This window comes from Nicrophorus vespilloides, unplaced genomic scaffold (genome assembly GCF_001412225.1).
Source record: "Nicrophorus vespilloides isolate i.1.1-1 unplaced genomic scaffold, Nicve_v1.0, whole genome shotgun sequence".
Classification (NCBI taxonomy): domain Eukaryota; kingdom Metazoa; phylum Arthropoda; class Insecta; order Coleoptera; family Silphidae; genus Nicrophorus; species Nicrophorus vespilloides.
In genome coordinates, this window is record NW_017099276.1 from 19,340 (window position 1) to 30,686 (window position 11,347).

Genomic DNA, 11,347 nt, shown 5'->3' on the forward strand with positions numbered 1-11,347 from the left:
TTTGCGTTTCATCTAAGTACGGTATGGTGTGGAACCGTCGATGGGGAATCGTTACCAGCAACGAAATCAAATTCTGGAATTGTTCGTCTGAAGAGAACACCGTCGCTCCAGCTCTGACCATCACCTTGAGCCCTAGAGGTATCAAAGTTTTGGAATCAACTCGCAACGAATGCAGCAAACCGAAGACACTAGTCATGCACACCGAGAACGGCGACAAATACTTCTTGAACGCGGACACCACCTACGAAATGATGGACTGGAAGTTGCAAATCGATTTGGCTGTTCAAGCTTTGGAAAAAGGGCAGTTTCTTAAGAACCAACGTTGCATCAACTAATAATTATTTATAATATTTGTCTTGGATTTCATTGATGAGCTGCCACATCTATGATTTCTTTTAAACATTTGTATCATATTTTGTACAATTTGTATATTTAACTGTGATGTTTATCCAATTTACAGATTTCATCACATACATTATTTTTTATATAATTCTAAACGGTGCTCTTTTACAGAGATGATATCACTGACTTAGTATAGTTTATAGTTTTGTATAGAATAAATAGTACTCTCAGAAATTCCATCAATTTTAATTTATCTAGAAAAAAAAAACATGAAAGAAATCCGCGTTATCGAATTTTATAAGTGTTCAATAACTCGCGCCTCCATTATTTATCGTTGCACTGATCCATCGCCGTCGTTTGGATTTTGAGGCCCCGGCTATAAATATTGAGGTGGGACCCCCAATTAATAAAAACAGTGAATAAATAAATTCTTTAATTTTTAATACATACAAGGAAGGAACATATTTATAGAAGAAATATAATATAATAATATATTAATATAAAAGAAAAACAAAATTAATTTAACTTTATTTTACTTGATTAATTTCAGCAATTTTATCTATTATCTCACTTAAATTTAAGTCCTTGCATAATTAATTATCTATTGAAAACAACGCTAGGTTGAATAGTATTTCTTGTGTGATTCTGGATCTTAAATAGTTTTTCTTATTATTTTAAGTTTTGAAAAACTACGTTTAGACTCAGCAGAGGTTATCGGAATTGTTAATAAAATTCTTAAGATTATACTTAAATTGTGAAATTTCTTTCTTGTTTGGTGAACTTTTTAAGGCTTTTTAATGGTGACCAATCAAATATGCCTTCACAGAATATGTTAGAAAACACTTTTATTTCTGCATAGAGATCATTTCTGTTAATGTCTCCATTGTTGCCATCATCATATTTTAATGCTAGATGCAAATCCATACAAAACTTTTTTAATTTGTCATTTTCATATTTTAAATTTGTGTATATTATAATGGAAGCCAAATAAGTCATAAAGTTTCTATAGCTGTTTAAATCTCTCCTGAATTGAAATTCAGAAGTAAGAAGTATTCTCGATAATTTCAAAATCGTTAACTTGACTTCGATTTTTGATTCTGCAAAACCAACATTTCCAAAGTGTTTCAAAGAGTTTGCCAAACCCTTCAAAAGAGAAACTTCTGTCGAAAGATCGGTTTTTGGATTTTGTAAACTTTTACTAACGGTATTTACGTTCAACAATATGTCATAACAGATGACATCCATTTCGTGTTCGTACAATGATATTGATTCGCTTTTTATTTTGGGATCATTTGTTGCTTCACTTAATTCAATAAGTGCGTTCATTAATATTACAGCAATATCGATAAGAGCACAAGAATGTATCTATACTTGGATTCCCCAAACATTCAGCTTTCATATGCATATATTGGATTCATTCTAAGTATTACCGTTTTCGAGAAAATCAATGAAATGTGAAAACACTGCTTTTTCGATTTTTTCAATTTTGAACTCGAATTACAGCAATACGGATAAAACCACAGTAATATATCTATACTTGTTAGATTCCCCACACATTTAGCTTTCATATGCATCTTTTCGATACATTCTAAGTATTGTAGTTTTCGAGAAAATCAATGAAATGTAAAAACACTGCTTTTTCGTGCATTTTTTCAATTTTGAACTCGAATTACAGCCAAACGGATAAAACCACAGTAATATATCTATACATGTTCAATTCCCCATACATTCAGCTTTCATATGCATCTTTTCGATACATTCTAAGTAATATAGTTTTCGAGAAAATCAATGAAATGTGAAAACACTGCTTTTTCGAGCATATTTTCAAATTTTTCATTTTTTAAACTTTGAACTCAAATTACAGCCAAACGGTTAAAACCACAGTAATATATCTATACTTCTTCGAATCCCCATGCATTCAGCTTTCATATGCATATTTTCGATTCATTCTAAGTATTATAATTTTCGATTAAATCAATGAAAAGTGAAGGACTGTCCTCTACAATCTTGAAGAGGAATACCCAAATTAACTAATCGAGTTTTTAACACATCTTTGACGTTTGAAAACGGTTTCAAATCGTCTGTATTGTTTATTATAATGAGGTGGCTCTGTGAATCCCCCCTCCCCTTGCCTGTGGGTTCCGTGTATTCGCCTAATTGAATAATAATCACTCCAATATCCGAAGGATCATAAAACTGCAGGGATCGAAGCGCCGCGCCAAAAACTACCCTTTTTGGTTTATTGCACTACCAGGTCTAGGAAATGTTTTCAATGCCATCTTAAGGCTTACCGTTGGTAGATTTCGCACACCCCTACCACCTTTCTTTGGGTATAAAAGGGGATACTCTTGCTCAGCATCTTCACTTCGAACTTGCTTTCTGTACTTACAACAGTACCAGCAACTGCATCTTCACTCTAACCTAGCTTTCAGTATTTACAACAATACCAGTAAAAGTAGTCCCCTCTACTTTTCTGCAAATTTTGAGTATAAAAGTCGATTTTCTTAACCAGCATCTTCACTTTCAATTTGCTTCTGGTACTGTCAACAATACCTTTAACAGCTTCTTCATTTTTACTTCTATTTCGATAACAGATAAGATACAACTACATAAGATGTACTCAAACATTACTTTGAACGAGTCAGTCACCGTAAGTAGAACTAGCTTGATAAACAAATATAAGTGTTTAACATACCATCTTTCAATCCTCTAGGTAGCCTCAGTTATGAAACAGAACGCAGCTCGTGCTCCACTTGGAGACATTTCCAATTACCACCTGAAGCAGTGGAATAACATAAATTGTAAGTACAGACGCTCTCAGAGATTTATAAATATGCTAACTCATCAAATTTTCAACAGTCCATCAGGTTGATTCACCAAGAGTTACCATGAACAAGAAACCGTGTGTTAGGGTTTCTCCAAGAAGCTGCGAAACGGAGACGCAGAAGCTTACACCCATGACTAGCATCTACCGTAAAATGATCGAAAATCGCCGTAACAATCGGATGAAAAATTTGTTTAATGACAAGGATCAGGTGGCTGAAGATAAGAAGAGTCCTTCAAAAATCCCACTTGTACGCTTGGACCAGTTTAGATCTTCGGCCCCTAAAAGCATTCACTGTTATGCAGCAACTAGAAAGTCACCATCTAAGATTCCGGTGAAGATCTCGAATGGTAGATCTTCGGTCTCACCGAATTCTACTGTGAACAAGAGAACTCCACCGCCGAAACCGATCAGAAAATCGAAATTGTCTCCAAAGACTTCAGATGGACTTGTTGTTATGAATAGCACGCATCAATCCACATACGAATTAGTTGAAACCCCGAGAAGGGATAGTCAAAACACAGCTGATGAACTATCCACCGTTGAAATTTCTCCATTAGGAAGCGTTTCATCCTTCGATCAAACTCCTGAATTGAAGAAAATCCATTTCAACAGACACGACGTGGTGGGAACAAATTTTAATACTTATACTAAGAATCCGAAGATGGTGGAAAATCATGAGGAGTCCGGTTGTCTGAAGTGCGTGCATTCGACGATGATAAACTCAACAAATCACGTTTTCTTGGAAGAGGAAAAGAAATCTGATTTTGTGAACATGAACGGAGTACCTATTAGTCCGATCCGCAAAGACATGCGCGAAAAGCTCAGCGAAAAATGTTCATCATCGACTTTGCCAAAGAGCAGCGAATCTTCAAGTGGAAATTATAGGATAACGACAGATACAGAACACAGTTCCGGTTTACCAAACTTAAATGCAGTCGAAAGAAAAGATGTAAGTATATTTAGTTTGAAATCTCTTAGAACGTCTTCACTAACACATGCATTTATATCACTTTTCAGAACTTCGCTGCAATTATTGATTATGGTGACAATACTTACGCAATCCCAAATAGGATAGACGGAACGTATTCTGTGATCGTCAACGTGACCGAAGCATTCTTCGGGTTGAAGAAAGAAGCCGACAAGCAGTGTTGCATCATGAAGCAAGCATCAAAAGCTCTGGATTACTGCAGGAAGAACAAAGTTGTAAATTTCAGGGCCATCATGGAAGCTGAAAAAATTATGCTGCTAGCAAGTAAGTTTAATTTAAACTCAATTGTAGTGAGCTGTTACTAATTACTCGATTCATTTTCCAGGCACCAAATACGACATCATGCTGACCCAGATGCGCGACAATCTTGGTAAAGTGCAGAACAGCGTGAAGAACGTGCGTTCCGTTAAAATCGGGGCGTTGATCATCGACCTGAAGACCCAGAGGAAAGAAAAGGAATGGTTCATCGCGGTGATCTCACACCGCGAACAAGTGTTCAACACGAAAATGATCGAAGTGTTACCGCATCAGAAGCATCTAATTTTTGATGAAGAATTCACATTCACCACCGTCACCGCCGGTTTCAAAATTCAAATCGACATTTACTCCTACAGCGTGAAGTATGCCGGCAAGAAGGCTTTCATAAATAAGGTACGTGTCATCAAAGCTAAATGCAAAAAATAACATTTAACTAACTGTTTCAATTCGTTTGCAGAGCATCAGTTCTTTTTTGAAGAAATCGCGCGATCTATTCTCCAAGGATTCGCAACTGAAAACAAAAGTGCCTAAAATCGTTGAGTCGTCCTTCAAATTGTCCGCTTCGCTGGAGGTGAGCGTGGAAAATATCAACAATAAAGTATCAAACACGTTCACCAAAATTGATTCCAACTCATCGATCGTCGGAGAATTGAAAGTCGATGCTCAAATCACAAATTTGAAGATGGAAATATTCAAGAGAGGATACGTGAACGTTTGCGTTTCATCTAAGTACGGTATGGTGTGGAACCGTCGATGGGGAATCGTTACCAGCAACGAAATCAAATTTTGGAATTGTTCGTCTGAAGAGAACACCGTCGCTCCAGCTCTGACTATCACCTTGAGCCCAAGAGGTATCAAAATTTTAGAATCGACCCGCAACGAATGCAGCAAACCGAAGACGCTAGTCATGCACACCGAAAACGGCGACAAATACTTCTTGAACGCGGACACCACCTACGAAATGATGGACTGGAAGTTGCAGATCGACTTGGCTGTTCAAGCTTTGGAAAATGTGCAGTATCTTAAGAACCAACGTTGCATCAACTAATAATTCTTCTTAATAGTTATCTAGGATTTCATTGATGAGCTGCCACATCTATGATCTCTTTTTATTTTATATATAAATCTTGACGATGCTCTATGTTTTAGTTGCTATCACTTAATTTATACTGACGACTGGTACACACTTGTATCATATTTTCTACAATTTCTATATTTCACTGTGATAATTATCCATTTTACAGATATCATTAAATCAATTCTTGACGATGCTCTATATTTTAGTTGCTATCACTTAATTTATAATGACGACTGGTACATATTTGTATCATATTTTGTACAATTTGTATATTTAACTGTGATGTTTATCCAATTTACAGATTTCATCACATCAATTATTTTGTATATAATTCTAAACGATGCTCCATTGCATAGATGATATCACTGTCTTAGTTTAGTTTTTAGTTATAGTTTTGTATAGAATAAATAATACTCTCAGCAATTCCACTATTTTGATTTATCCAGAAAAAAAAAACATAAAAGCAATCCTTTTTTTGTTTAAGGATTCATTAATTAATTGAAATTTTAATTATTTTCAAACATTGAAACAGGAACTTAATCATCATTTTTATGAAATATTAATTCTTTTCATTCGACTCAAAATCGATATTACTAAATTGAAAATGATAACAATTTCTGTCAATCTTCTCAAATGGAGATTATAAATAACTAATACATTTACATTATTTATTTGATTAATTTCTCAATATACAGCAATTTTAATAAATAGTTTTGATTATATTAAAGTGTTTTTCCTCTCCATACATTTGTGTTGGTATACTATAGATATGTGCGTGTGGTGTGTGATTCGTAAACGATTGTGCACAAATCGTTTCAGCATGTTCCTCAATTCTACAATAGTTGAAGCGAATTAGCGTGATTCTTTCATAAGTATCTAACAGTTTTTTGCAGTGTGGATGCTGTTTTTGGTTTAGATGTAGCAGGGCGGAAGCGCGCAAGAGGCGGTGGCGCTGCGAGCTGGAGTAGCAGGTTCCTCTTCGTATCCTTCAGCAGATTCCTGTTTCCTGCGCAGTATCTCCATGTTTGCCTCCTGAATGGCCTCCCAGAGCTTCGCCTCCGACATGATCTGCCTAGAGAGGTCCTCGACGGCCGGTTCGGCGCTCAACTCAAGAAGACTGTCGATCGTCTCATCGTTGTCCCCCTGCATCGACAGAGCCGGAAGATTGGATCTCTTGCGGCCGCAACCTGCACAATGAGGAAACGCGTTAATCACTATAATTTTATAATAAAATAAAAAATTATACCGGTGAAGGCGTTACAGAACGGCCTCTTCTTCGGATCAATGATGCTGTCCCGACCTTCGTATCCATTAGCCTATAATCAATATACATTTTTTTTGGATTAATCGATTAATTTCTGCTTAATTGCAATGAAAGCTTACGCGTTTCGGTAGGAAGATCGATTCTGTGTCGATGACGAGGAAGGCGAAGCCCACGACTACGATGAACAGGGTTGTCGATACCATATCTCTTCTGCGAATAAGCGTGAATGAATCAATCTGATTGCCTCCTGCTGGTTACAATGAAAGACTTTTGATGCTGACCGGGGGGTTAAACGGTTTCGATTACACAAAATACCCCTTGGGGAAAAGCTCTTTGCCTTCCGCAACAGGGGTTAACGTAATTTACAAACGCCCGCTAATGCACGATGCACAAGTGGAGGGACACACATACCAAAAAAAAATAGGGAAGAAGCATTTGACATGCACGAAACCTTTATTGGAATCACATCGAACGCACCCTCTCTGTCTCAAAAAAGTTCATTCCGTTCACGAATTCCAATAAAGAATTAATTTGCCTTTTTTTCTCTATTCTTCTCTTCAACTCCTACAAAACTTATCTAAATATATCAAATGAACTAAGCCAATCTTTCATATTTTAATAAAAGATATATAAGAATATAACATTTCATGAACTCGCATGACATTTCATTTTTATAAATTGTAAACATACAGTAAGTAGATTATTGGTCTGTTTGTATGACATGCAATATAATATGTAAGTCTTCAATTTTTCTTTCATTTATTGTAAATAGCATATGGTTATATAACCAAACTGTTTATATCTAAGTAACATATTTAACGAGTGATTGCGCTGACAAACAAAAAAAAAGTGATTAACTATCTTTGTTAATACTGAAATTTTCCAAAATACAGTAAATCCAATGCTCCAAATATTCCGTTAAGTAAGCATTCACGAAAGATTCAATTCACTTAATAAAAACGTAAATTCTCTGCAAGGACTATAAAAAAATCAACGTAATTGAAGAAAATACTGGATTGATATTTCAATTATTACATAATATTGATTATAAACACTAATAAAGTCTAATAAATAATATTTGACTTGTATAAAATAATTACAAGAAATAAATTTTAATTTGATAAAATTATTATTTCATTGTTAAATTGAAAAAATGTGAAATAATAGTTGTTAATGCAAGTGTTATCTTAATTGTGGTATTGACAAAATTTGACCAATCAGATTGAGGATAGAAATCGTTGAAATGTGTCGAAATTACATGATCAAACAGAAATCATGATAAACTGTGTGTATCTCTCTCATTGTGTATTTTCAACGCTGGAAATATTCCATGAAGTGAGATTTGAAATGAAAATATAAATTTCACACATATAATGTAGTTAAACAACTGTTTATATATAAAGTAAAAAAACGCTTTCACATTATCTTATGTGCATTAAATATTATGTTGATAATCTCTACATAAGTGTGAATGAAGTCAACAAATAAATATTATTTTTGGTTTTATAATAATTAAATATGTACTAATTATTATATTGATTAAGTGTGAATGAATGGATTGAATAAATATTGTTTTTGGTTAGAACTCACCTGTTGCTGTGCTTACGCGATTGGTGTGTGTTTGTGTGTGATAGATAGAGAGAGTGTGTGTGTGTGGTCTGGTTTTGTTGGAGGGTTAACTGTTTGCTGTGAGACTGGATGAGCGTGAATTCGCCGGGTAAGTGGGTGTGAGCGGCGGCGTATGTGTTTTTGTATGTCGTGAGCTTCGAGAGTGTGTTGTGTTTGGCGGAAGAGTGTGAACTTAAGTGACTAAGTAAACGAAACAACGAGGGTTTTATACAAATCAAGGGGAACCCCCGGCCGTGCGCACTTTGCCGCCCCCGCATTATGTACATGTACTCCTCTCTATACACGTACATATTTATTTATATAAAGTGTATATATGTGTATGTTATATAGAGTACGAGGGAATTATAAATATCGAACATACAAGAGCTCGTGGACCGATAAGAACCAATTCCTCTCGAGCTTAATAGACCCATCAAAACCATACTTGTTTTTCATGCTCCCGGGTACGCGCTTCTTGACTTGCTGTTAAATTGCCCTTCAATCATGCCGCATGCCACCGTTTTCTCGGACACATCATTTAGGCGTAAGGCATCGATTTCCATCCTTGCAGCTGATATTCTAATTTCACTCAGAAAATTAATATACACATTTTCATTATTTTCTCCAAAATAATATTACATAGAATGCATCCAATACATACGTATTAAAACTGTATATTCAAGGAATACAACAAGTATTCATATATTATTGTATCAATGGTCAATTCGCTATAATTTGCTTTTGAAATTTATTTTCTTGAAAAAACACGATATTAAAGCTGTATATTCAAGGAATTTCACAAATATTCATCGATTTCCATCATTGCAGCTGATATTCTAATTTCTCTCAGAAAATTAATATACACATTTTCATTATTTTCTCCAAAACAATATTTATTACATAGAATGCATTCAATACATGCATATTAAAACTGTATATTCAAGGAATGCAACGAGTATTTATACATTATTGTATCCATGGTCAATTCGCTATAATATGCTTTTGAAATTTAAATAATTAAAAAAAAAATACTATAAAAAAACATTATTTTCTTGAAAAAAAAAACTATATTAAAGATGTATATTCAAAGAATTTCACAAGTGTTCATCGATTTTTATCCTTGCAGCTGATATTCTAATTTCACTCAGAAAATTAATATACACATTTTCATTATTTTCTCCAAAACAATATTACATAGAATGCATCCAATACATGCATATTAAAACTGTGTATTCAAGGAATGCAACGAGTATTTATACATTATTGTATCCATGGTCAATTCGCTATAATATGCTTTCGAAATTTAAATAATTAAAAAAAAAATCATTATTTTCTTGTAAAAACACGATATTAAAGCTGTATATTCAAAGAATTTCACAAGTGTTCATCGATTTTTATCCTTGCAGCTGAGATTCTAATTTCACTCAGAAAATTAATATACACATTTTCATTATTTTCTCGAAAACAATATTACATAGAATGCATCCAATACATACATATTAAAACTGTATATTCAAGGAATTCAACAAGTATTCATATATTATTGTATCCATGGTCAATTGGCTATAATTTGCTTTTGAAATTTAAATAATTAAAAAAAATCATTATTTTCTTGAAAAAACAAGATATTAAAGCTGTATATTCAAAGAATTTTACAACTATTCACTCAGAAAATTAATATACACATTTTCATTATTTTCTCCAAAACAATATTACGTAGAATGCATCCAATACATACATATTAAAACTGTATATTCAAGGAATACAACAAGTATTCATACATTATTGTATCAATATTCAATTCGCTATAATTTGCTTTTGAAATTTAAATAATTAAAAAAAATCATTATTTTCTTGTAGAAACACGATATTAAAGCTGTATATTCAAGGAATTTCACAAGTATTCATCAATTTCCATCCTTGCAGTTGATATTCTAATTTCACTCAGAAAATTAATATACACATTTTCATTATTTTCTCCAAAACAATATTACGTAGAATGCATCCAATACATACATATTAAAACTGTATATTCAAGGAATACAACAAGTATTCATACATTATTGTATCCATGGTCAATTTGCTATAATTTGCTTTCGAAATTTAAATAATTAAAAAAAATACAGTAAAAAAAATATAATTTTCTTGGAAAAACACGATATTAAAGCTTGGATTTAAGGAATTTAAGAGTATTCATACATTATTGTATCAATGGTCAATTCGCTATAATTTGCTTTTGAAATTTAAATAATTAAAAAAAATCATTATTTTCTTGAAAAAAACACGATATTAAAGCTGTATATTCAAGGAATTACACAAGTATTCATCGATTTTCATCCATGCAGCTGATATTCTAATTTAACTCAGAAAATTAATATACACATTTTCATTATTTTCTCCAAAACAATATTACATAGAATGCATCCAATACATACATATTAAAACTGTATATTCAAGGAATACAACAAATATTCATATATTACTGTATCAATAGTCAATTCGCTATAATTTGCTTTTGAAATTTAAATAATTAAAAATAATCATTATTTTCTTGAAAAACACGATATTAAAGCTGTATATTCAAGGAATTTCACAAGTATTCATCGATTTCCATTCTTGCAGTTGAGATTCTAATTTCACTCAGAAAATTAATATACACATTTTCATTATTTTCTCCAAAACAATATTACATAGAATGCATCCAATACATACATATTAAAACTGTATATTCAAGGAATACAACGAGTAATCATACATTATTGTATCCATGGTGAATTGGCTAATATGCTTTCGAATTTTAAATAATTAAAAAAAAATCATTATTTTCTTGAAAAAACACGATATTCAAGGAATTTCACAAGTATTCATCGATTTTCATCCTAGCAGCTGATATTCTAATTTCTCTCAGAAAATTAATATACACATTTTCATTATTTTCTCCAAAACAATATTTATTACATAGAATGCATTCAATACATGCAT

At 33.0% G+C, this 11,347-nt stretch overlaps 1 protein-coding gene across 2 annotated transcripts; it reads right to left on the reverse strand.

Moving 5' to 3' along the window:
- Positions 1-6,233: 6,233 nt before the first annotated feature.
- On the reverse strand, positions 6,234-8,570 carry LOC108564303 (cardioactive peptide). Of its 2 annotated transcripts, none has more exons than XM_017923301.1 (4): positions 8,348-8,570; positions 6,877-6,967; positions 6,740-6,809; positions 6,234-6,680 (listed from the first exon to the last, which is right to left on the reverse strand). In XM_017923301.1, the coding sequence occupies exons 2-4, from the start codon at positions 6,958-6,960 to the stop codon at positions 6,406-6,408; spliced, it is 429 nt and encodes a 142-aa protein (XP_017778790.1). In that variant the 5' UTR covers positions 6,961-6,967; positions 8,348-8,570; the 3' UTR covers positions 6,234-6,405. The 2 variants fall into 2 exon arrangements, with proteins under 2 accessions (XP_017778790.1, XP_017778792.1); XM_017923303.1 differs by having other exon boundaries at positions 6,877-7,007.
- Positions 8,571-11,347: the final 2,777 nt, after the last annotated feature.